The sequence below is a fragment of the Rhinatrema bivittatum genome, chromosome 2 (assembly GCF_901001135.1).
Source record: "Rhinatrema bivittatum chromosome 2, aRhiBiv1.1, whole genome shotgun sequence".
NCBI lineage: Eukaryota > Metazoa > Chordata > Amphibia > Gymnophiona > Rhinatrematidae > Rhinatrema > Rhinatrema bivittatum.
Window position 1 is genome coordinate 124,045,230 of NC_042616.1, and position 27,121 is coordinate 124,072,350.

The window sequence follows — 27,121 nt, forward strand, 5'->3', positions numbered from 1 at the left end:
CGGATGCTCTATATGATCTTTTAAGGGTCCTAGCCCGAACCATGGTGGCGGCAGTCTCAGCGCGTCGGCTCCTTTTTGCTTCGCAATTGGTCGGCTGATGCCTCTTCCAAGACACGTTTGGGATCCCTTCCTTTTAAGGGTAGGTATCTTTTTGGTGAAGACTTGGATCCGATCATCAAGTCCCTTAATGAGAACGCGGTGCACAAGTTGCCCGAAGATCGACCCCGTTCGTCAAGATCATATAATTACTCCAGAAACCGTTATCGTAACCAGCGGAGAGCGCGTCCTCAGAGGCAACAGCCACCTCGGGCTCCCTCTTCTCGTTCACACTCCTGGAACCGGTCCTTTCGTGGGCGCCGCCAGGGTAAGGAATTGCAGGGTGCTGGTATATCCGCTAAATCTTCCCAATGATGCCAGACGGACCTGCGAGGTGGTCCCTCGACTGGGGGGTCGCCTTGCTCTCTTCTACGAAAAGTGGGTCCAAATCACGTCGGATCAATGGGTTTTGGATATTCTAAGACATGGTTACGCTTTGGATTTTGTTTGCGCTCCTCGGGACCGGTTCCTGTTTTCCCTTTGCGGGTCCTTAATCAAACAGGGAGCAGTGCAGCAGACCCTCGATTGTCTCCTTCAATTGGGGGCCATAGTGCCGGTGCCAGCCGCCGAACTGGGCCGGGGGTATTATTCAATCTACTTTGTGGTTCCCAAGAAGGAAGGTACTTTTCGTCCTATTCTAGACCTCAAGCAAGTCAACCGGTCCCTCAGAGTTCCTCGTTTCCGCATGGAGACACTCCGTTCAGTGTTAGCGGCAGTTCATCCGGGGGAATTCTTGGCTTCGTTGGATCTCACGGAGGCGTATCTCCACATACCAATTTGTCAAGCTCATCAGCGTTACCTACGCTTCAAAATTTTGGGTCAACACTTCCAATTTCGCACTCTTCCCTTTTGTCTGGCCACAGCTCCACGGGTTTTCACGAAGATCATGGTGGTAGTGGCGGCAACTTTGCGCAAGGAAGGCATCCTTGTGCATCCTTACCTAGACGATTGGCTCATCCGTGCAAAGTCACGAGCGCAGTGTATCCTCGCAATCGACAGAGTGGTACAACTTCTCCAATCTCTGGGATGGATTGTCAACTTCACCAAGCGCAGCTTGGTCCCGTCCCAGTCGTTGGATTTTCTGGGAGCTCACTTCGACACCAAGAATGCCAGGGTTTTTCTGCATCCGGACAGAGCTCATTCTCTGCATCAGCAGATTCAAGGATTTATGGCGCTCGAGATGCCCACTGCCTGGGACTACCTGCAGGTACTGGGGACCATGGCCTCGACCATCGATCTGGTTCCTTGGGCATTTGCTCATCTGAGGCCTCTGCAGAGATCCCTACTCTCCCGGTGGCAGCCGGTGTCTAGAGATTTTCAGGCAATCCTTCCGATTCCGAGAGGAACCTTCATCAGTCTCCATTGGTGGCTGGAACCGCGGCACCTAGCTTAGGGGGTGTCGCTGGAGGACCCGGATTGGGTGATTCTCACCATGGACACCAGCCTCACAGGCTGGGGAGCGGTCTATCGGGACAGCTCAATCCAGGGTCGATGGACGGAGGAACAGTCGAAGTGGCCCATCAACCGCTTGGAGACCAGGGCGGTCCGTCTGGCGTTACAGGGTTTCTTGCCCTTAGTACGCCATCAAGCAGTCGGGGTGCTATCGGACAATGCGACTACAGTGGCATACATCAGTCGCCAGGGAGGCACGAGAAGTCTGTTGGTCTCTCTGGAAACCGACAAATTGATGGAGTGGGCAGAGCTTCACCTCCGACTAGCGGCCTCGCATATAGCGAGAGTGGACAACGTACAGGCGGACTTTCTCAGCCGACAAAACTTGGATCCCGGAGAGTGGGAGCTCTCGCAGCAGGCGATGCGGATAATAGTACGGCGATGGGGGACACCGCACGTAGACTTGATGGCAACTGCTGGAAATGCAAAGGCCGCCTGCTTCTTCAGCCGCAGGCGGGAGCGTGGCGCCGAGGGCGTGGACGCGCTGGTCCTGCCCTGGCCGCGCCACTGTCTCCTATATGTTTTCCCACCGTGGCCCCTCGTGGGCAAGGTCATCCGCAGGATAGAGTCTCACCAAGGGCCGGTGATCCTTGTGGCGCCAGAGTGGCCCCGACGACCGTGGTTTGCGGATCTGCGCAATTTGACGGTGGAGGGTCCCCTTCGTCTCGGTCACCTGCCACGTCTTCTACACCAGGGACCAATATTTTTCAAGGAGGCAGATCGCTTCTGTCTTGCGGCCTGGCTTTTGAGAGGCGTCAGTTGAGGAGACGCGGTTATCCGGAGCCGGTTATTTCAACGCTACTGAAAGCACGTAAGATGTCCACTTCTGTTACCTATGTCTGAGTCTGGAAGGTCTTTGAGGATTGGTGTGGGGCGAATGACATTCTTCCCATGCAGGCCTCAGTGCCACAAGTCCTTTCCTTCTTACAGGCAGGTTTGGATTTGAGTCTTGCTTACAATTCTCTTCGGGTTCAGGTGGCGGCCCTGGGGGCTTTTCTTCGCAGTGGAAATAAGGAGTTTCTGTCCTCTCATCCGGATGTCTCCCGTTTCCTTAAAGGAGTTAAACACTTGAAGCCTCCGATTCGCCCACCTTGTCCGTCGTGGAATCTGAATCTGGTGCTCAGAGTCCTCTGTGGTTCGCCGTTCGAACCTCTAAGCTCTGCTACCATCAAGGACGTCACTCTCAAAACCATTTTTCTCGTGGCAATCTGTTCAGCAAGATGTATTTCCAAGCTGCAGGCCCTATCCTGTCGTGAACCATACCTTCGTTTCACGCCTGAAGGGGTTTCGCTGAGGACGGTTCCTTCTTTTCTCCCTAAAGTGGTTTCGGCATTCCACCTCAACCAATCGGTGGAATTACCATCTCTTGCCTCTTCTGTGTCGGGAGACCTGTGTAGACTGGATGTATGGCGGTCTCTGATACGCTATCTGGAGGTGACTAATGATTTTCGGCTCTCCGATCATCTGTTTATCCTCTGGTCTGGACCCCGGAAGGGTTGCATGGCCTCCAAACAATCTATAAGCACGTTGGTTGAAGGGAGCGATCATAGTGGCGTACCTTGGTGTAGGTAAGTCCCCTCCGCTGGTTGTCAAGGCTCATTCTCTTTGAGCCCAGGCGACATCTTGGGCGGAGAGCTCCTCCGTCTCCACCCAGGAGGTTTGTAGGGCGGCCACCTGGAAGTTGATCCATACTTTTGCGAGACATTATCGCCTGGACGTCTGTGCTCTGTCAGGCAGTCAGGTTGGAGACAAGGTAATACGAGCAGGGCTGTCTGCGGCCCACCCATGATGGGAAAGCTTTGGTACATCCCACAGTCTGGAATGATCCTGGTATGTACAGGGAAAAGAAAATTATTCCTTACCTGCTAATTTTCGTTCCTGTAATACCATGGATCATTCCAGATACCCTCCCTTGGTTTGGGGGACATCCCTGCCTACCTGTCTTAACAATCTTTTACTCTGTATTTCGAATACTGCGCATCTTTTTTGTTCACGCACTGCTGTTCGCAAGTTCACTGTTCAGAATTTAGTTGCTGTTCTTTTACACAGCGGTTATTTCAATTCCTTTTTTGATTACTTGATCCCTCTGTTTTTTAGTGTCTCTTTTGGGCTTTGTTAGTCTAGTTTACTGAGAGCTGTTACAGGGGAGGCGTGGTTATATGGTTCCTCTCCTGGGAATTTTGTGTTCTGACTCCATCTGCAGGACATGGAACATAACCCACCGTCTGGAATGATCCATGGTATTACAGGAACGAAAATTAGCAGGTAAGGAATAATTTTATTATTTACCCTCCATATGAAGTAGCTATCTTAAAATCAATACAAATTAATATCTGATTGGTATACTACCCACCTAGCCTGCTCCAAAAAGATTGCTCACCCATTATTGAACTTTTCACAGAAGAATTCCGTACTCCAGAAACAATAATAATCTTAAGAGAATTTAATCTACACACACAAGTTTCACCAAGATCCCCCTCTTGTGACTTGTTCCTTGATGCAATGGAGGCCTTAGGATGGACTACCCACAAAGCTGGCAACACACTTGATTTAATTTTTGCAAATTCTAATTACTACAATATAAGTACTAAAAATGAGTCAATCCCATGGTCTGATCACCATCTAATCAAACCTGATCTAATATACAATAAACTAAGAAAACACGTTTCTCTTAGGTAGTAACTGCCGCTTCGTGCTGGTTAAGCTTTTTCTATTTATTCCCATCTTCTAGCCTTTTAGGGATCCACAGTGTTTATCCCATGCCCCTTTGAAATCCTTCAGTTTTAGTCTTCACCACTTCCTCCGGAAGGGCATTCCAGGCATCCATCACCCTTCTCAGTGAAGAAATATATCCTGACATTGGTTCTAAGTTTTCCTCCCTGGAGTTTCAAATCGTGACCCCTAGTTCTACTAAATTGTTTCCAATAGAAAAGGTTTGTTGACGACCAAGGTTCATTAAAACCTTTCAAGTATCTGAAGGTCTGTATCATATCACCCCTGCTCCTCCTGTCCTTCAGGGTATATGTATTCAGGTTCTTCAACCACTCCTCATAAGTCATTCAATGGAGACCACCCACCATTTTGGTTGCCCTTCTCTGGACTGCCTCCATCCTGTTTCTGTCTCCTTTGAGATACGGTCTCCAGAACTGAACACAGTACTCCAGGTGAGGCCTCACCAAGGACCTGTACAAGGGGATTATCACTTCCCTTTTCTTACTAGATATTCCTCTCTCTATGCAGCCCAGCATTCTTCTCGCTTTGGCTATCGCCGTGTCACATCAGACAATAACCCCTATAATCACAATGCTAGTCAACCTCACCATTGCGGATGGTTAAATGCCCCAAGGTCTAAAACAGGCAGTTATAAAACCAATTTTAAAAAATAAATCTAGAAGACTTGATGACTGGAATAATGTCAGCTTAACCTTCATTGCGAAAATACATGAAAAAGCAGTCCTTATCCAACTTGAAAATCATCTTGAAGGCAGTAAGACACTTTGTCCTAACCAATTTGGATTCCGGAAAAACCACTCAACTGAAACTCTTCTTCAATCCTTAACTGATCCTATTTTACGAGGTTTTGACTCAAACAAATCATACTACCTAGTCCTGATTGATATAACAGCTGCCTTTGACACTGTTGACCATAACCTGCTATGCCAACAGTCGAAAAACATTTGGATTGATGGAAATGTGCCAAAATGGTTCTCCTTTTTCCTCACAGATAGATCATTCCAAGAAACTCGACAATTACTTGTCAGACACCTTCTAAAGCACACCTGGCGTACCACAAGGATCAGCGTTATCAGCAACATTTAATATCTACATGCTGCCTATATGCAAATTACTAACAGACCTGGGTTTAAACTTCTTCCTATATGCGGATGATCTCCAGTTCTATATCCCTCTAACAAAATCATTTGAAAAAAGCATCTCTAATTTCTGAATACATGAGAAAAAAAGAAAAACTAGCTCAATGGAAACTCTCTATGAACCCCCAATAAAACTGAAATTTGGTTGAGCCCCAAAATCTATACCCTCAGTGATAGATCTTGGAAGTTGCCAAGAAACCTCTGCAACCCAAGTGAGAGATCTATGGGTCCAAATTCATGAAAATTTAACAATGAAAGCCCACATAAGCAAACTGATTAGATCTGGTTCCTACAAACTGTGGATTTTGAGCTGATTGAAACCTCTACTAAGCACAACAGATTTCAGAATAGTTTCACAATCCCTCATTTTTTCAAACCTGGATTACTGTAATTCATTACTTCTAGGTTTTCCGACTAGTCACTTAAAACCCCTGCAACTACCACAAAATTCCGCAGCTAGACTATTGTTTGGAGCAAGCAATTTTGACATCACCCCAATACTGATGACTCTGCATTGGCTTTCTGTACAGTCAAGAATACTTTATAAAGTTGTAACTATAATATTTACCTGAACAGCAATCTGCTAGGAATAACTTTTAAACCTCACAACAACCCCCCCCCCCCCCCCCGTGCAAACTCTCAAATCACAGAACAAAGGCCTCCTAGAAATCCCAAACTTAAGACTCTCTAACGCTAACTAGAAAGAAAGTAACTTCTGTTGCTGGCCCAAAACTTTGGAATTCAGTGCCAGAAGACTTTGAACATTAACAGATAAGATATTGAAAAGCTACTTAAAAACTTGGCTATTCAAAATGCCTTCTGCTTGACTGAAACACCCAGATAACCTAAATAAATCGTGAACAATAACTACCCCCTCACAAACCCCTATAATTTAACTCTGTTTTCATGTTAGATGTCTACCATTGTATTATTTCTGTTTCTATTTGTTTATCCACCTTGTAACACTCATATTTATGAATGTTTTACCTGTAAACCATTATGAACTAGTGATTCTCACATGGAATGACGGTATATAAAACATTTAAATAAATGTATTTAAGAGCTTTTATATACCGATAACCGTTTGCACATCGTATCGGTTTACAAGAAACCGATGATATATCGTAGCATAACATTTACATAGAACAATTGGTAGCATATATAGTTAACAGAAAAATTAAAATGTCAGTCAGAATGTAATGATAGTGTTGAGTATAGCGTTAACATGTGAGTTAAACTATGTACATGATGATGAGGGGTCAGGGGTGAAGGCAAGAGGAGGGATACGGGTTTACGTGAGTGACTACTTGGTAGACTACTTGGTAGGTGTTTAGGTGTTAGTCAAATGCCTGTTTGAAAAGCCATGAGTTTAATTTTTTTTGAAAGTCTGTGCGGATGGCTCTATGCGGAGATCGGGAGGCATGGTGTTCCAGATTGGTCTTGCTATCAAGAATGCTCGATCTCTTGTTGAGGAGAGGTGTGTGTGAGTTTGGGAGAGGGGTGTGTAGATGGTTCCTTGGTATGCAGATCTGTTGGGTCTGTTGGATGTATGGAAACAGAGATAGTCGGGTAGCCAGTGTATATCTTCATTGAATAGTGTCTTGTGGATAAGGGATAGAGTTTTGTATTGAATTCTCGAAGAGAGAGGGAGCCAGTGTAGCTCTTTTAGCATGGGGGTGATATGGTCTTTCTTTCGTGTGTTGGTGAGTATTCTGGCTGTAGCATTCTGTAGCAATTGTAGGGGTTTGGTGGAGGCTGGGAGGCCTAAGAGGAGGGCGTTGTAATAGTCAATTTTGGAGAAGATGATGGTCTGCAGAATAGTTCGAAAATCATTGACATGTAAGAGGGGTCTTAATTTCTTTAATACATGGAGTTTGAAATAGCAATCTTTTAAAGTGGATTTAATGAATGTTTTTCAGTTCAGTTGGTTGTCAAATGTAACGCCTAGGTTTCGTGATTGTATTGTGAAAGGTATGGGGGGGAAGCTTGGAATTTGTGTGAGAAATGGGGGGGGGGGGGATGTATTGGGAGATATGACGAGGATTTCTGTTTTGGTGGTGTTTAGCGCTAGGTTCGTGTTTGTGAGAAGGTGTTTGATTGACGTGAGGCAGTCCCATATCTTAAGGGCCTTAGGTAGGGAGTCAGTAATGGGGATGAGAATTTGGACGTTGTCCGCGTATAAGTAATGGGTGATGCCTAGGTTTGATAGGAGTTTGCAGAGAGGTAACATGTAGATGTTAAAGAGGGTAGAGGATAATGCGGAACACCACGGTTTATAATAATGGGATCGGATTTATTTCCCAGTTTGACCTTGAAATGTCTGTTTTCAAGGTAGGATTTAAGCCAGAGTAGTTCTGTTCCTGTTATGCCGATGTCAGCGAGTAGTTTTAATTAGGGATGTGAATCGTGTGATCGATCGTCTTAACGATCGATTTTGGCTGGGGGGGGGGGGGGGGAATCTGATCATCTTAGTTTTTTTGGTTAAAAAATCGTTTTATTGGGGGAGGGCGAGAAAACCGGCACACCAAAACAACCCTAAAACCCACCCCGACTCTTTAAAATAAATCCCCCACCCTCCCGAACCCCCCCAAAATGTTTTACATTATCTGGGGTCCAGTGGGGGGGTCCCGGCGCGATCTCCCGCTCTCTGGCCACGGCTGCGTTAATAGAAATGGCGCCGGTGGCCCTTTGCCCTAATCATATGACAGGGCAAAGGTAGCGCCGGCGCCATTTTGGTTCCTGGCTCCTGATGTCACGCGTGCAGGAGATCGCTCCCGGACCCCCGCTGGACCCCCAGGGACTTTTGGCCAGCTTGGGGGGGGCCTCCTGACCCCCACAAGACTTGCCAAAAGTGCAGCGGGGGTCCGGGAGCGACCTCCTGCACGCGGGCTGTATTGCCAATATTCAAAATGGCGCCGGCGCTACCTTTGCCCTCACTATGTCATACGGGCCGACGTCGCTACTGAAACATATGGTAATGTTTGTTAATGAGCGCACTAACATCCTTCTAAGACAAGCAGGATGGTAGCCCTCACACGTGGGTGACATCATCAGATGGAGCCCGGCACGGAAAACTTTTGTCAACGTTTCTAGAACTTTGACTGGCGCACTGAGCATACCACTATCCATGCATCACCGCAAGATTCCCCTTCAGTCTCTTTTTTTTTTTTTTTTTTCCCCGCAAAGTGTTTGCCTTGCACTTGTGGAGCTCTGCTCTTTTGAGTGTTCTTTTTCTTGGTTCTTTTCTGTGCCAGGTCCCCTTTCTCCCTGTCGGCGCTTCGAAAGGGTGATGTAAGGTTTTTTTTTCTTTTTTTTTTTTCTTCTGTGCGGTCAATTCCCGACTAATGCCATTCCTCTGTGACCACCAGTCATCGACTGCTCGCCAGCTTTTTTTTTTTTTTTATGGCGTTGGGTTTTTGCTGATGCCCCCAGTGCTCGTGGACCATGTCCGTTACGGATCCGTATGAGGTCTGTATCCTTTGCCTGGGGGCATTGCACGACATTCGGGGGGTGTCATCTATGCAATCAAAAGACCCCTAAGGGTTGTATTTATTTATTTATTTATTTAACATTTTTCTATACCGTCGTTTGGTGGGGACCGTCACAACGGTTTACATTCAGGCACATAAAATGAGGCTAACGTATCTTAATTTACATAGGTGCCATTTAGGGTCGGTAACATAGTTTTGTAAAAGAGAAAAATTGGTAGGTGTAATGAGTCATTTCTGATTCACATTCTTACAGTTTAGGTTACTAGATTACCTTTATCATTGTACTTTCCTCCATCAGCTGATCATTAAAAAAGAAACTTGATCTGATTAAAAATACACACAAAGATATTGGTTGTGTGTTTGTTGCTCAATTGTTTGTTAGTTTGTACCTGCTTTCCTATGAGTTCTATTCTCCTTTCTCTTTTTGGAACGCTAGTTTAAAAAGCCAGGTTTTTAGATTTTTTTCTGAAGGTTTTGTTGTTGCTTTGTAGTCTCAACTCAGTTGGCATGGAGTTCCAAAGTATAGGTCCTGCCAAGGATAGAGCTCTTTCTCTTACTTGTGTGAGTCTGGCTGTTTTGACTGATGGAATGGTGAGGAGTGCTTTGTTGGCAGATCTCAGATTCCTATTTGGTACGTGTACACGAAGGGCTGTGTTCAGCCAGTCTGCTTTTTCATTGTGTATTAATTTATGTATGATGCATAGTGTTTTGTATTGAATTCTTTGTTCAATGGGTAGCCAGTGTAATTCGGCTAGGGTTTCCGTGATGTGGTCTCTTTTGCTTTTGCCAGTTAAGATTCTAGCAGCTGTGTTTTGTAATATCTGAAGTGGTCTTAGTGATGTGTATGGTAGGCCTAGCATCAGGGCGTTACAGTAATCGGTACTAGCAAAGATCAGTGCCTGGAGTACTGATCGGAAGTTGGCGGTTGTTAGAAGAGGTTTAAGTCTTTTTAGCATTAGTTTGGCATATCCTTCCTTAACTTTTAGAGAGATGTGTTTTAGGCTTAGTTCTGTGTCAATTATTACGCCAAGGTTCCGTAGGGCTTGATTAGACAAAATGGAGAAGCTCTTCAGATCCAGAAAATCTGATCCTTCAACTCTGGTGTCGGGCACCTCAACTCCCAGGGCCTGTGGGGAACCGATGGGTTGCAGGTCCATCGGTATGTACTCCTCCTCCAAGGTCCCTCGTGGGAACGAGGGGCCAGGGATAGGCCCTCCTCGGTGTCATTGTGCTCCAGGACCTCAGGTTTGTCTCCATCATCTGCACTGGGGAAAGACCGGGCCAAGCACCGTTGGAGCCCTCGGAAGCATCAACACCGGTCATAGTCACACGGTGCCGGACTCGGGATGGCCCAGGTATATCCACTGTGATGCCCCTGAAGAGACCCCATGGAGAGGCAGCATTGACCTCCATCATACCCGGATGTTTTAGGCTTTCCCCATCGATATCTGTGGGCACTGAGCTTCCCTGGGGCTCCTGGGAGGCTCTGGAGATGCCTTGTCCTCTTTATCCTCCATCCGTTCTTGCTTCAGTGGACTTCCAGGAGGAACTGGACTGCAGAATGCAACAGGTGGTGCTCAGAGCCCTTCAGGGTATCGAACAGCTGGCTCTACCGGTGCCTCCCCCAGTGTCTGAGCCTGCTCCTGCAATGTTAGCGCCACTGTTGGAGTGTCTCTATATCCTCTTGGGTATCCTGCCCATGCAGCCACTTCCAGCACCTGGGAGTCCATCGATGCCCCAATGGCCACCGTGTCCTCTTCCCTTCGGAGTCATCACCATTGTGGGTTCCTCTGAGGAGGATGATGTTTCCCTACTGAGGGCACTGTCGGGGGCTCTGGTACTGTGCCCGGTTTTGCCCAGTCTGACCCCCCCGGTCCTTTGGGTACTTTGGGAACCTCTCTGCCATCAGTGCTCCTGGTGCTTTGGCACCGTGGCTTGGAAAAGGGTCCTCGAGGGGTTCCAGGGGACTTCAGTGAGGAGGGCGCTCTGTATGATGCCTGGGGGGGATGATACCTCTGAGTCTTCTTCACAGGACTCCAGAGACCTTCCCTCGGATTCATCTCCTCAGCCAGAGGACCTGACTTTTGCAGCCTTTGTGCGGGCGATGGCTGAGTCCATCCCTTTCCAGTTTCTTATGGAGGATGCACACCTTAAGATGCTGGAGGTTCTCCAGTTTGTTGATGCCCTAAAGGAAGTCTTGGCTATCCCCATCCATGACATATTTAAGGAATTACTCCTCAGGATGTGGGAGCACCCTGTCTCTGTGCCACCGGTGATCCGTAAGATGGACAGTCTACTTGGTTCAACCGGCCTTAGATTTTGAGAGGCGTTTGCTCCCGAACCAGTCAGTGGTGGTGGTCTGCCCTCAGAAGGCTAAATGTTCCCGTACACACGCTTCTGCTCCTCTAGGGCGGGAGCACCGGGCATCGGATGCCCTAGGTAGGAAGGTGTACCAGGGCATGATGTTGATCGCCTGGATTGCTGCCTACCAGCTATACATAACCCAATACACTCATAACCTCTGGCAGCAGGTTCAGGAGTTAGCCAAACAGCTCCCCCAGCAGCAGCAGGAAGCCTTCCTGGCAGATGCCCAGGAAGGCTTGAAGTGTGGCAAACACAAAGTGTGTTCCACCTATGTTTGAGACAGCGGCTAGAGTGGCGACAATGGGCCTTGGGGTCTGTAGAAAGGCATGGTTCCAAGCACTGGACCTCCAGTCGGAAGTCCAGTATAAGCTTGCAGACCTGTCCTGTACTGGAGAAGAACATGTTTGGGAAAAAAGGTGCAAGATGCTGTGGCTCAATTGAAAGATCATTATGAGATCCTCCAGCATCTTTTCACCAGAACTTCGGGTCTTCGTGTTAGAGCAGCTGGTGGTCCTTTTATCACCAGAGGAAATATTATCCTCCAGCCTTGCATGCTCGAATGCCACGAGTAGGTTCTAGGGGTCACTTTAGGCAACAGCGGACCCCCAGGAATTAGCCGGCTCCCCAGCAAAGCCCCGCTACGGGGTTTTGATTGTCCCCGAGGGAGCATAAGCCCCATGACCATACCTTCTACATTAGGGGCCCCAGTCAGGGGTCGGCTACAGTTCTTTCAGGCCCAATGACCATAGAGCCTTGGACCAGTGGGTCCTGTCAATCATCCGTTGAGGGCATCAGTTAAACTTTGTGTGTCCCCACGAACTTCCCCGCCTGCTTGTCTTAGGATCAGACCCCGCATCAGGAAGTCCTTTGGACCGAGCTCTCCGCCCTTCTAATGGTGAGAGCGGCGGAATCCTTCCCGTTACATCAGTGGTAACTGGGATTCTACTCCAAATATTTCCTGATTCCAAAGAAAACAGGGGAGCTATGTCCATTCTTAGATTTGAGGGTCTTGAGCAAATATCTGCGAAGAGAAAAGTTCAAGATGGTCTCATTGGGCATCCTGATTCCCCTCCTGCAAAGAGGGAACTGGCTTTGCTTCCTTGACCTAAAAGACGTGTACGCCCACACAGGAACTTTTCCTGGTCACAGGAAGTTCCTATGGTCCTTGTTGGTGACAGTCATTTCCAATACAAGGTGTTGCCATTTGGCCTCGCTTCGGTCCCAGAGGTTTTCGCCAAGTGCCTGGCAGTAGTGGGTGCACACCTCTGCTGCCTGAGGGTGCACGTCTTCCCCTACTTAGATGACTGGTTAATCAAGAGTGCCACACACGAAGGGGTGCTTCTCTCCCTATGCCTAACCATTCAGGTGCTGGAAATACTCTGGGTTTGTCATCAACTACCCAAAATCAAATCTCACCCCATCAAATTAGTTGGACTCTATATGAGCCCACCTAGATATTACCCAAGTTCGGGCCTTTCTTAGTTGCGACCAAGCGCTTGCTCTAGTGTCTCTGGCAAGTGTGGGCTGCTGCAGACGAAGGGTTTTGGCCCGATTACTGCTTCATTTACTGAGCCACATGGCCGCATCTGTCTGTTACCCCCCTTTGCTTGCTTACACATGTGGAGCAATCAGTGGACCCTGCGGTCGCATTGGTGGCAAGCCTCCCAGGATCTCGGCTTGCAGGTAAGAATCAGGACATCTCTCCAGACCTCCTTGTCATGGTGGGAGAGTCTGCCTAACCTGGAGCAGGGGTTCCCTTTCTGTCCCCCCCCCCTCCCCGACCAGATTGTGCTCACTATGGATGCTTCCACTGTGGGCTGGGGTGCATATGTGTATAGTCTCTGCACACAGGGCTGCTGTTCTGCTTGGGAGGTTCCATACCAGATAAACTTCTTGGAGCTTTGAGCCATCAGGTATGCACTCTGGGCGTTTCAGGATCGCCTATCCAATCGAGTGATCCTGATCCAGACCAGCAATCAGGTTGCGATGTGGTACATTTAGAAAACAGGGAGGTACCAGATCGCTGCTCCTCTGTCAGGAGGCTGTCCAAATTTGGGCCTGGGCTCAGTCCCAAGGAATCCTGTTCCGGGCTATATACTTGGCTGGATCAGAGAATGTAGTGGCGGATTGGCTGAGTCAAGCATTCCACCCCCACAAGTGGTCCCTGGATCAGCCTGTGGCAGATCGCATTTTCCACCTATGGGGGATTCCGGAGGTGGAACTCTTCGCCTCCCCTTGCAACAACAAGGTGAGCACCTTTTGCTCCTTGCTCAGAGAGTCCTGAAGGCCAGCTTTAGATGCCTTTGCCCGCCTTTGGGGCAGGGGCCTTCTGTATGCATATCCTCCATTTCCGCTGGTGTTGAAAACTCTCCTGAAGCGCCACCAAGATGGGGGGCCCTATGATTCTCATCTTTCCCCAGTAGCCGAGACAGATTTGGTTCCTGATCCTTCAGGATCTCTTGGTCAGGGAAACAATTGGTTTGGGGACCTCCCCAAACCTGGTCATGCAGGACCGGGGCAGGCTGTGCCATCCCAACCTCCGGGTGCTGTCTCTGACTGCCTGGATGTTGAAAAGTGAATTCTACGGCCCCATGGCCTTTCTGATAACATGTCTTGGGTCCTGGTAGCTTCTCGAAAACCTTCCACCAGGAAGTAGTATACTCTGAAGTGGAGGAAGCTTTCTGTCTAGTGTGTCATGGCTTGGATCCATTCTCTTGTCCAACTTCGAAAGTGCTGGACTAGTTGTTATATCTTTCTAACACTGGTCTGAAGACCAACTTGGTCAGAGTACATCTCATTGCTGTCTGGGCCTATCACCACTTAGTTGATGGTTTGCCTATCTCTATGCAATCTGTGGTGAGCCAGTTCATGCGGGGATCTGCGTCAGCTGAAGCCTCCCCTGCAGCCTCCTGTTGTGTCCTGGGATCTCAATGTGGTACTGGCTTGTCTCATGCGAGATCCTTTTGAGCTGCAGCACTCCTGTGATCTGAAGTACCTGGCATGGAAGGTTATCTACTTGGTTGCAGTTACTTTGGTGCGCAGGGTCAGTGATCTTCAGGCATTGGTGACATAACCGCCTTAAATGAAATTCTTTCATGATAGGGTGGTTCACCCTAAGTTTCTGCTTAAGGTGGTGACTGATTTTAATCTCATCTAGTCCATTGTCCTGCCTACCTCTTTTCCCAGGCCGCATTCTCACGAGGGCGAAAGAGCTCTGCACAGTTTTGACTGCAAAACGGCCTTGGCTTTCTACCTTGAGTGGACAGCAGGCCACAGTCCACACAGCTTTGTTTCATTCGATAAGAATAGATTGGGAGTTGCGGTCACCAAGCCCACATTGTCCAACTGACTAGCGATTGTATTTCCTTCTGATGTGCGCAGGTGGGCCTTCAGCTTGGAGGCCACATCAAGGCTCATTCCGACAGGTCCATTACAATATCGATAGCTCACTTAGTCTGTCCCCGTGCCCAAGATCTGCAGGGCTGTGACGTGCAGTTCACGCCACACATTCGCCGCCCATTACTGTTTGGATAGAGATGGCCATAGTGACAGCAGCTTTGGTTAGGCTGTCCCGTGGAACCTCTTTAATAGGCCGATACAGTACGGACGCTTAAAAAAAAAGTACGGCAGTGCCGGGCGCACGTACGTTTTGTTTCACAAGCCGCTCGATTCAGTATTCAAATTAGATGCAAATCCAAGCGGCGGCAAACGAGCGTCCAAAGCGCACCTATGAAGCGGTAGGTGTTCGCAATCCATTTTAATGTATAGAGCGGTATATAGCGCCTATACAGTATCCAGGGGGCGCTGGCGCCATACCTGTCATTTCAAATGTAATTTCAGCAGGTAAATGAATGGTTCTTTTCTACAGACCCCGCATGGACACAGAGGCTGCTGCCCTGAGCATCCGGATGTCCTTGATCAGAGGTGACCCCCAACCTTCCACGTCCTGGCGCTTATGGACATGCAAGGACGTCCGGGCATCTGTGAAGGTCGGGGCCTCCGAGCATGGATGCCCGGAAAGAGACGGGAACGCTGCCTTTCAACATCCATGGCCGCTGCCTTGAGCAAGAGACGCAGGAGGAAGGTGTCTGTATAGGCGTCCGCGGGCGCCCCCCCTCCCCCCCCCCAGAGCCTCAGGATGCCTAGTAGACGCCGGAGGAAGGCCTGGCATGGCTCCCATCTCTCCGGCGTCCGTAGAGGCGTCCATGTCCGGAGCCTCAGAGACACCCAGAGGTGGATGGTATAGTTGAACACATACCTCCTCCAGTCTTGCTGCTGGGTTCTTCGGTTGGCTGGGTTCTCCTTGCTGCTGGGCTCCCCTGTTGGCCTCTCCAATCTGCCTTGTAGAATTCGCTTGCCGAGCATTTCTCATTCTGCTTCTCAACCAAATGAAAAAGATCGCCAGAGTCAACATATGCATGTTGTCCATGATGCTGTCCGGTCTGAAGCTGACTGAACACCACACTAATGCCAGAGTCAGGGTAGGCGGTAAATATAGAGGTTAAAGATGCGGTAAATAAGCTGGTTAAAAACGCAATAATTTGGGCGTGCGTTACTGTATCGGGGGAATAGCTAATCTGATCATTAACATAACATAAATACATGCGGCGGGTGGAAATGGATACGCGTCTTTTTCGGCAAGCGATGAGGACGCGTAAAAGCAGATACTGAATCGCTCGTCCGTCTTACGTGCTCAAAACGTGCGTCCAAACCGGGTTAAAAACCGTGCAACTGTGGCCGCGCTTTACTGTATTGGCCTGTCTGTGAGAGGAAAAAAAAAACCCAACTCTTCCTCATAGGGCCCATGTTTTGGGTCAGACTGTCTCCCTCTGTTTTCCACAGCACTGTACTTGTTGTTCCTGTTGGCACCAGGTTCAATGTCTGTGATTTTACTAGAGTTTGGGACCAGCCTGTAGCTTGGTATTCATCCAGGTGTGAGGACTACCATCCTGCTTGTCCTAGGAGAAAGCGGAGTTGCTTACCTGTAACAGGTGTTTTCCTAGGACAGCAGGATGTTAGTCCTCAAGAAACCTATCCACCACCCCGAAGAGTTGGGTTTCTCAATTTATTAATTAATTTTTTCGTAATGTTATGTTACGAGACTGAAGGGGGACCCCGCAAGGACGTGTGGATAGTGACATGCTGGGCATGCTCAGTGTGCCAGTCAAAGTTCTAGAAACTAACACAAGTTTTCTGTGCCGGGCTCCATCTGATGTCGCCCATGTTTGAGGACTAACATCCTGTTGTCCTAGAACACCTGTTACAGGTAAGCAGCTCCGCTTTCTCCTAGGACAAGCAGGATAGTAGATTTAAAAAATGTTTGTGGGTGAAATGGGTAGTTCATATTTTGAAACTTGACAGCAACACTAGTTTGAATGTTTCAAACTAGAACTAATTCAATCACTTATTTCTGTCTAAAGTAAAAATTGGAAGTTTAGTAGCAAAGAATGATATGTAGAAATTCACAATTTTTGGAGGGTTATAGAAATATCAAATTAAGATTAGTCTTATTTTGTTAGCAATAAAACAAACCCGGATGCCAAATATATTCTAATTTCTCATGTTCTACTCTTTTTAGGATTTCTTACAAGAAGGTGAGACGACTTCTGCCCGATGTGATGATTTGGCAACATTGTTAAGTAAAGGCTGCCCCATAACTATGACAGAAAATCCCAGAGGTAATCAAACAAGGAGCAAAGATAAAGATGTAACAAATCGCAACAAGGGGAATCTACAGAAACTCAAGCCAGAAGATATTACGCAGATAAAGCCTCAGCAGTTAGTATTGCAGTTGCGATCAGGTATGGAAATGTTTCATTTTTTTGCATTACTTGCGAAGGCTTTTTTAAAATGATCTATATATATGTGTTCAAATCCCCTTCCCCCTAATTCCCGGATTGATGGATTTCATACTGTTTCAAAGTGATATATATATATATTGAACATGAAATGTTAAAACCATCAGTACCTGTATTTTAGAAAATATTAGCTTGCTTGTTTTTCTCTGTTGCTCCACTTCTTGACTTTATTCCTAGGTCTCAATATTTTTTTTTATCAAAGTACACTTACTCTTCAGTAAAAGGAATGTACTTTTGTCCTGTGGAATAACTTCCTCTTACTGCTGTTAGTTTCTGGTTGTCTGCTACAATGTCATAAGCCTTCATTTGGAGATGATCTTTTTTTAACCTCTTTCTACGTAATGCAGTCATAATACAGATGTTTGTACTTTTGGATCATGGCACAAGTGCACTCTTAGACCAGCCACTAGGTGTTGCTGTTGCTCAATAGGAGTGTGTAGATTAAAAAAAAATTGTCATTTTGGGACAAATTTCTTGTCATTTAGGTTTTTCCCCAATTTTTTTGTTTGACACGCTGTCCTTGAGAGAGGAGCCTGAGAGGCTGTCTCCTGTGTCATTGCACTCGGAGTCTGGATCTTCAGCCTCCTCGGCAAGGGGAAAAGACAGGGCCGAGCACTGTTGCAAACACTGTGACCGGTTGCCATCTATGCACGGCCCCGAGACTAGTGCAGCATTGGCGGCCAGCGTGCTGACACAAAAGCGACCCCCGTGGGGAAGAGGCGACATCCTCCATTAGACCCAGGAGTCCCAAGGGTTCCCCACTGATAATGGTGCCAGGCACCGAGTCTCCCTGGGGCTTCAAAGAGGAACTGGTGACTCCGCCTCCTCCCTCTTTCCATCCTAACTTCCGGGCTTTCAGGAGGAGTTGGACTCGGGGTTCAGATGGCGGTGCTCAGAGCCCTGTGAGGTATCGAATCGGCACCGGTCCCCATGCCGGTGCCGTAGCTTGCGCCGTCTCTCTTGGCGCCCCTGCTAGAGCATCTGGTCATCCTTTTTTTAGGTGTCCTTCCAATACAACTGAGCGCGCTGTATAACCCGCAGTTGGATACATTCTGATATTAAGTAGGAGGAAAAACAAAATGTAATAAAGTTTAAAAAAAAACAACCCAAAACACTGGCAGTCAGATGCAGGAAACAGACGCTCAACTGACAGGCGTCCTTTTTCCTGAACCCCCCCTGACTGTGCGGCATTTAGGAAAACAGACGCCAATAAACTCTGCATCGGTTTTCCTAACCGGTGGACCGCCGATGCCGATCAGGTTCTCGTCGGCAAGGAGGCGCTGGGGACGCGCAAGCGACCCCAGCGCCTCCTTGCTTGCACGACCCCCTAATTTAAATATTGCGTGGCGCCCCCAAGGGGTGCACCTGGGGGCGCGTTAAGAAAGCGGGCGCTGACTAGTTCAGCGCCCGCTTTCTGGCATATTTATTGCATCGGCCCCTAAGTTTGCACCTGAGGCAACGGGAGGGCAAAGTGACTTGCCCAAGGTCACAAAGGACGACGGTGCTCTAACCACTAGGCTGCTACTCTAACATCCTGCTGTCCTCTGAAAGCACCTGTTACAAGTAAGAACTCTACCTGCACAACACACATGTTGTGCAGGTAGATTCAGTATACGGAGTTGACTATGCAGATTAAGTCAGATAATGCTGAACGTTACGCTATCCGGCTAAATTGTAAAAACTTGCCTTGGGATGCCCTTGCCCTAGCCTTGCCCATTTTTTTTACCCAACTAAATTTCTGCAGTTGCTGATTTTATCCACACAAATGCACCTGGGTAAAGGGGGGGAAGAATTTTGAATGGGTAAGATTTACTTAACTAAAACTAGGATTTTGCTGAGAAAATCTTTTGAATATTGACTCCCTAGGATAACAGCATTGATCTTTTAGATTTTCAGATTCCTATTTTACTAATCCTGCTGCTTCTCAGGAATGTAATAAAATTTGAAGATAGGTTTATTTTTCACTATTTCCCTTTTCAGCTGAATTCTTTAGTTTTATTAGAATTTGTATATAAATAACTTTTTTTTTTCCTAGTATGTAGCAGATTGCCTCAGGACCAATGGCTATAGTGTGTTCCTGATAGCAATTGGAGACGGATAAGATTTCAATCTGACATCAGCCCTAGTACATATACCCCTGCAAGATGCCATGCTCTCCAGTATTTTCGGTCTCCATAGCAGTTCGGGACTCTATACACGCTTGCATAGCATTAGAGTATTCTAACCAAAAGAAATCCAAAACGAAGAAGAAATCTTACCTCTACAGACGAACCCCGCTCTCCTGCGGTGATACCTATTGGTCCCTCCCCCAGTTGAGATTCCTGAAGTTATTTCTGCGATCCCTCAGAGGTAGGCCTCGGTCTGGCAACCGCTTCCTGGCGTGGACTTAGCTCCAGACATCTGGTGTGGCTGAGGCGCAGCGGGTGCATATTCGTGTGCGGTGGTGAAGGTATTTTTCCCTCTCCCCCCGCAGCCGGAGACCGCCCGGAACGAGACCGGGAAACGCTGAGACAAGGTAAGGTAGAAAACTTCTTAAGTTTCTGGTCTCCGAAGCTCGAATAGCCGCACAGGTAGCCAGTCTGCATGAGTGCTACCAGGTTGATCAGCCCTTTCAGGGCTAGACCCCGGTTCGATACGAGGGCCCTCCCACGTGGAGCCCCTCCGAGGTGATCGCCATATTGCCCGCGTGGTCGCTGTCACCTTTTCCATTTGATTGCCGCCTTGTCCGATTCGTTCTGTGCGCACAGAGGCGAGCTGTGCACACAAAATCACTTGTGCGCACATAACTTCAGCGACGTGCGCAAGGACACCGGGCGCACAGCCATGCGCTCCATTGTGCCGGGCGCATAAGTAAAACCCTGTGCGCACAGCGGCGCATGCATCTCTCTGCGCGTGCATCCGACCTACACGCATAACTTCACAAACAGGAGTTTCTTTCGGCGCACTAACCATGGCACCACTGGACAAGAAGCTCAAGGCCCAGGGCCTCTGCCCAGCATGCCACATTAGAGCGGCACAGCACGAAGAGGCCATGGCCTTGTGTATACAGTGCGAGGAGGCCCTGGGTGATCCTGTCCAAGGTCCTCCCCAGCCAATACGGGGATCCGGTTCCACAGACAGTACACAGGACCTCACTACTCCCAGTGGGTGCCTCCTTCAAACGGGGCTTCCCAAGGACGCACTGCCTCTCAATTTAGACCCAGCATCTTTCTCCTGGGTAGAATTCTTCAAAGGCCTACATACCTTCGTCCACATGCAACCGGTGCCTACGATGACACAGCCACAGCCTCCCCCAGAGGATCCTAACGTCCCAGGACCCTCTAAACCCAGAGAAGTGCCTCGCCCGCCCAAAAGCCCCAGCTTTGGGGACACAGACACCTCGGATGAGGGTCAAGACTCCCTGGAGGAAGGAGAAATCCCTCCAGGAACGGAACCCTACTGAACCATGAGGCGGTTCTTCACCAAAGATGAGCTTTCAGACCTCGTGGCAGACAGCTTGAAAGAGCTCGCTATCCAGGCACAAGTGCTACAGGGGAACTGAAGACTAATCCCCTCCTCGAGGGACTCCATCAGGCCTCCCGCCATTTCCCTTTGAAAGCTGTCCAACAGCTGATTGACCTGGAATGGGACTCTCCAGAGGCCCACGTACAAAGGGGGGGCAGACCCTGTCAGCCGCGAATCCCCGGGACCCCGCGGCAAAAGATCTCCTGGCATTCCCAAAAGTGGATGCAATGGATTGCGCGGTCACTAAGGGCACTACCATCCCAGTCAAGGGAGGAGCGGCACTCAAGGATGCTCAGGAAAGACGTCTGGAATCCATCCTCAGTCATTCGTATCAGCTATGTCGCTACAGATCGCGGCCTGCTGTGCCGTGGTGACACGCGCCTGTTTATCAAAGATCAGGAACGCCACCACACCCGTCGAAGCACTAGAACCAGGAGTATCATTCCTCACGGATGCGACTTCCGACCTGGTGCGCACTGCAGCCAGAGGCATCTCATCCGTGATGGCAGCCAGAAGGCATCTCTGGCTTCGAAGCTGGTCAGCCGACGTGACTTCCAAGATGAGACTCACGAGAATGCCCTTTAAGGGAACCCTCCTGTTTGGAACTGAACTGGAAAAGTTAGCCGATAAATGGGGTGAATCCCCAGTACCGCGGCTACCGGAGGACAAGAACAAGCCAGCGCCCATCCCCCCGAACATCTAAGGGCAGGGGATCACAGTGCTTCAAACCATACAAAAATACATATCAAGCACTTCGCCCCCCAGGCAGGGGCCAGTCCTTTCGGAACAAACACAGCAGAAGGGGAGCTGGCTCTGGCCCAGGTCCTAGCCGCACCCCACAATGAAAATCAGCCGGCCCATCCACAGGAAGAAGCCATAGGGGGCAGGCTTGCCCTATTCTACCAAAGATGGGTCGAGATAACTTCGGACAAGTGGGTCCTAACCATCATTTGAGGGATATTATCTGGACTTCCACAACATTCTTCCGGACAAATTTGTGAAATCTCCCTGTCACGACCTCTCCAAAAGGGCATTGGAAACTACGCTGACCAAATTGCTCGCCTTAAAGGCCATAGCGGTGCCCATGCAACAACAAAATACTGGGCACTATTCTATCTATTTTATCGTTCCCAAGAAAGAGGGTACGTTCCAACCCATCCTGGACCTCAAGTCAGTCAACCGTCTTCTGAAGGTCCCTCTCTTCCCCATGGAAACCCTACGCTCTGTCATAAGAGCAATACAGCCAGGAGAATTCCTCACATCCCTGGATCTGTCGGAAGCCTACCTGCACATCCCGGTCCACCACGAGCATCAGCATTTTCTACACTTCACGATCCTGGACCTCCACTACCAGTTCCGGTCACTACCCTTCGGGCTAGCCACAGCTCCTCGAACGTTCACCAAAATCATGGTTGTAGTGGCACGGCACTGAGGAAAGAAGGAATCCTCGTATACCCATATCTGGACGATTGGCTGATCAGAGCACAATCCCCAGGGGAAAGCTATCAGGCAACTAACAGTCAAAACTCTACTGGAGAACCTCGGGTGGGTGGTCAACACAAACAAGAGCTGTCTGCAGCCCTCCCAATCTCTGGATACCTGGGAGTCAGGTTTGACACCAGACAAGACAAGGTTATTCTGACTCCTACAAGGAGAACAAAGCTGATGAACTAGTTGCGAAACCTGTTAATCAGTGTTCACCCCAAGGTGTGGGACTACCTCCAAGTCCTCGGCCTCATGTCATCCACATTGGAAGTGGTCCCATGGGCAAGAGCGCACATGTGGCCCCTAAAGCGTTCCCTGCAGTCACGATGGAATCTGATGTCCCAGAACTACTACGTTCGACTACAGCTCCCGGAGGAAGTTCGAACCCAGCTACAATGGTGGCTACAAGAAGACCACCTGAGCAAGGGAGTAAGGCTATCCCCGCCGACCTGGATCCTGCTCACCACGGATGCGAGTCTACGAGGGTGGGGAGCCCACTGCCAAGAACTGACTGCCCAGGGGCAATGGGACAAGGAAGAGTCTGGATGGAACATCAACCGACTGGAAGCACGGGCAGTCAGGCTAGCCTGCCTGAGGTTCAGTCACAGACTCCGGGGCGAATCGGTCAGTCATGTCAGACAATGCCACAACAGTGGCCTACATCAACTGACAGGGAGGAACCAGAAGCCAACAGGTGTCCCTGGAAATAGAAGCCCTAATGGAGTGGATGGAATCAAACCTACAAGAGATATCAGCCGCCCACATCGTGGGAAAAGACATCACTGCGGACTACCTCAGCAGGGAAAGTCTAGACCCAGGGGAATGGAGGCTGTCGGCCACAGCCTTTCAGTTGATAGTAAACCTCTGGGGAGCACCAGTCATGGACCTCCTGGCAACCCGGTCCAACGCCCAAGTTCCCAAATTCTTCAGTCGCAGACGGGACTCACAATCCCAAGGGATCGATGCCCTCGTCCAGGTCTGGCCACAGGAAGTCCTGCTATACGCCTTCCCTCCATGGCCGCAGGAGGGAAGGCGTATAGCAGGATAGAACACCACAGGGGACCAGTACTTCTAGTGGCCCCGGACTGGCCAAGAAGGCCGTGGTACGCAGACATGCGAAGACTACTGACAGGGAGCCCTTTCCCTCTACCTCCACACAGGGATCTGCTCCGACAAGGCCCGATCCTCCACAAAGACTCAACTCTGTTCTCCCTTATGGTCTGGCCATTGAGAGGACATGCCTGAAGTAGAGCAGATACTCGGGGGCGGTGATTGACACACTGCTCCGAGCACACAAATTTTCCACATCTCTAACCTACATACGAATATGGAGAATATTCAAAGCCCGGTGTGAAGACCGCGACATCCTCCCACGGACAGTCAAAATCCCCATGATTCTGGAATTCCTGCAGAACGGCCTACAAAAGGGGTTGTCCCTCAACTCCATCAAAGTACAGGTGGCAGCGTTGGCCTGCTACAGAACCAAGGTGGAGGGTGGCAGCCTAGCCTCTCACCCAGACGTTTCCCACTTCCTGAAAGGGGTCAAACAGATCCGACCACCCCTAAAGTGGCCGGTACCCTTATGGAATCTCAATCTAGTCTTTGACTTCTAGCAGGAGCCTCCTTCAGACCCACCCATGGCCTGTCCCTCCGACTACTAACCTTGAAGACTGCATTTCTAGTGGCAGTCTGTTTGGCCAGTCGCATCTCCGAGCTCCAAGCACTGTCCTGTCGAACTGTTCCTCAGGTTCACTCCGGGATCCATACAGCTACGTACGGTCCCCTCCTTTCTACTAAAAGTGGTTTCTCACTTCCTTCTAAACCAAACCATCTCGCTACCTTCGCCAGACGAGCATAAGGACTCAGAGGAATCTCACTGCCTTCACCATCTTAACGTCGGCAGATTCCTTATCCGATACCTGGAAAAGTCGGAATCCGTACGAAAGACGAACCACCTCTTCGTCCATCACAGCGGGAAGAAACAAGGGGAAGCAGCCTCACGGGCAACCCTAGCCCGCTGGATCAAAAGTTATCAAGGTGGCCTACATAGAGGCAGGCAAGCCTCCACTTCTACAAGTCAAGGCCCATTCCACTAGAGCCCAGGCAGTGTCTTGGGTGGAAATCAAGATGCTGTCACCCGCCGAGATCTGTCAGGCGGCGGGCGACATGGTCCTCCATTCATACCTTCTCTAGGTTCTATCGCCTGGATGTTCAGGCTCGGGAGGACACAGTATTCGCAAGGGCAGTACTAAGTGGGCCACGGGCAGCCTCCCACCCAGTTCGGGAGTAGCTTTTGTACATCCCATTGGTCCTGAGTCCATCTGCTACACGTTAGGAAATGGAGAAATTACTTACCTGATAATTTTGTTTTCCTTAGTATAGACAGATGGACTCAGCATCCTGCCCACGGCTGCCGACAGTCACGAAAACCTCGGGACAATCCCCGAGAGCAAGACAAAATTGGGTAAGCCAAGCTTTCCTCTAATTATGGCACCCATGCCAAGCGGGTGTCTGTGTTTTTCGGTTGAGTGCACGGGCGAACTCCAGCTATAACCACATCAACCAGTTCAAGTTAATCAAGTTATTCAGTCACACATATATCCACAATTGCTTTTCGAAGAGAATACTGAAGAGCATGGCGTCTCGCAGGGGTATATGTACTAGGGCTGATGTCAGATTGAAATCTGATCAGTCTCCAACTGCTATCAGGAGCACACTATATCCATTGGTCCTGAGTCCATCTGTCTACACTAAGGAAAAGGAGATTATCATGTAAGTAATTTCTCCATTTTCCTCCAGTTTGTGTGCAGATGGAGCCCTCTATTGCTGTCTGTGCCACCTTTTAACCAGTGTTTTTATAGAAATTCACCTGCTTTATTTGGTTTTCTTAGAATTTTATGCTTACACCATTGACCTGCTTCTACTCTGATTCAAAGAATCTCTGGTCTGTGATAACGTGCAATATGTCTTCTGCTAATTCAATAGTAGGCATGCATACATTCCACTGTTGGGCCTGTTTCACTGGCTATAAAGTCAGGATAAGGTTCATTGTAAAATGCTTTAAATAAGACTTTGATGGACCGTCATTAATAGTGATTCTAGGGTGAGAGAACTAGCTGAATATTTACCATCCTTAGCACCAGTTCATTTTTTATGATGTAAAATAACTCCTCTAGTCAAACCCAATCTTCTTTGGTGGGGAGGAATAATATATGCTTCTAAAGCAAACTTTGATTGAAATTGGCAGAAAGATATGTGCTACTTATTTTAATCTACTACTCACTAATATGTTGCACCCCACATTGTCTCCATACAGCTGTAGTTGAACTTTGATAGACAAACTTAATTTGATGGTGATGACATGCAGGTATAATATACTTGCTTACTATTTTGCATTTTTGTTTAAATACAATTTTTTAAATCTTCATTCAGGGGAACCACAGACATTTCCATTAACATTTAAGAGAGCAGAAGACTACCCAATAGATCTTTATTATCTTATGGATCTCTCTTATTCCATGAAAGATGATTTGGAAAATGTGAAGCGCCTTGGTACTGATCTTATGAAAGAAATGAAGAAAATCACTTCAGATTTTAGGATTGGTAAGAGCTTTTAAAACCACTTTACAGGTTTAAAAGAACAAAATACCGCAGTTGTTATGCTAGTCCACTTGGCTATGTAGAAATATAGTTCAACAAATCAATTGTGGGTAAAACCTTTCACTTTGACCTGATATGAGGAGTGTAGCTCTCAAAGGCTAGTCAGAAATGTTTTAAGATAGATCATACCTTTGTATTGGACTAAGATTATTTTGACCTTTTACTTCTATCTGGGCTTTTTGTCTTCCTTCCACACATTAAGAAAGGTAGAAGGAAGGCAAAATGATTACTGGTATGGTTAAAAGGTGAGGTAAAAGGCTATTTTAGCCAAAAAAAAAAAAAAAAAAATCCTGGATCCCTCCTGGCCCCCCCCTCCCCCGCTGGACCTCCAGGGACTTTTGGCAGGTCTTGAGGGGGGTCAGGAGAGTGGGGGGGGGGGTTTGTTAGATTTTTAGGTTTGTGTTTTTTTTTATATTCGCTCCATAAGATGCACAGACATTTCCCCCCTCTTTTGGGTGAAAAAGTGCATCTTAAGGAGTGAAAAATACAGTAATCGGAAACCTTCACTATTATCCTTATAACAAAAGAGGAGGCAAAAACTTTTCACTCAACAAAAATGTGCAAAATCAACATTTATTTATATAAAATATCATTTAAGAACACTACATCAGAAATTATTCTAAGGTGCTGGTTGAAAATCCATCCACTGCCTCTTGCCACACAATGGGCCTCAAGCAGTATCAGCAGTAAGCATTGAAATTTCATTCATTTGCCAGTTCTGCCTTATTGATCTCTCTGTCCTTTATCTTACAAATTTTATTAATTTCCTGAAAATTTCAGTATTAAAAAGCCCACTTATCTCCAATTAGAATACTGTCCCGGGGTCTCATCATTCAGATCTCTGAAGTTTTCTCTCCCACTGTTCCTGAATTGTCGCCCAACACGTTCTCAAGTTTCAGTAGGCTCTGTCACTGAAACAAGAACAAATTTAAAAATTATATGAAAGCCACTCAGTTCTTCAAAAATAAATCAAATAAATCATGCCTTTCTGGATATAACAATTTGGACCTGTGTTCTCAAAAGCACACACAAGATCTGCTGGATAGCTAACCTCAATACGTTATCATGACCCTCACAAAATGGTGTATAGCTCTAATCAGGGGCAATAAATGCTCTGATTTTATAAACAAATTCATTACGAATCAAATTAAATTGACGAAAGTGTAAGTCAATTAACACTTACTTTGACATCTTATGTGTATCAGCAAATTTTCTTTGAACCTCAAGATTCAAATGCATTGCAAAAACACTATAATCTAGATGTTAATGCAGGTGCCACGCTATCTCCTTGTTGAAACCTCATGGTTGGACTGTTCCCAATGTGTTTTTATCTATTATT

General features: G+C 48.0%; 1 protein-coding gene across 3 annotated transcripts in view; it reads left to right on the forward strand.

Moving 5' to 3' along the window:
* ITGB1 (integrin subunit beta 1) overlaps positions 1–27,121 on the forward strand; it is a 229,203-nt gene that overhangs the window by 93,727 nt on the left and 108,355 nt on the right. For all 3 annotated transcript variants that reach the window (XM_029588582.1, XM_029588585.1, XM_029588584.1), the window contains 2 exons: positions 16,854–17,076; positions 25,555–25,725. In XM_029588582.1, the coding sequence (XP_029444442.1) occupies positions 16,935–17,076; positions 25,555–25,725 (313 nt within the window). In that variant the 5' untranslated portion in view covers positions 16,854–16,934. The remainder of the gene's footprint in view (positions 1–16,853; positions 17,077–25,554; positions 25,726–27,121) is intronic.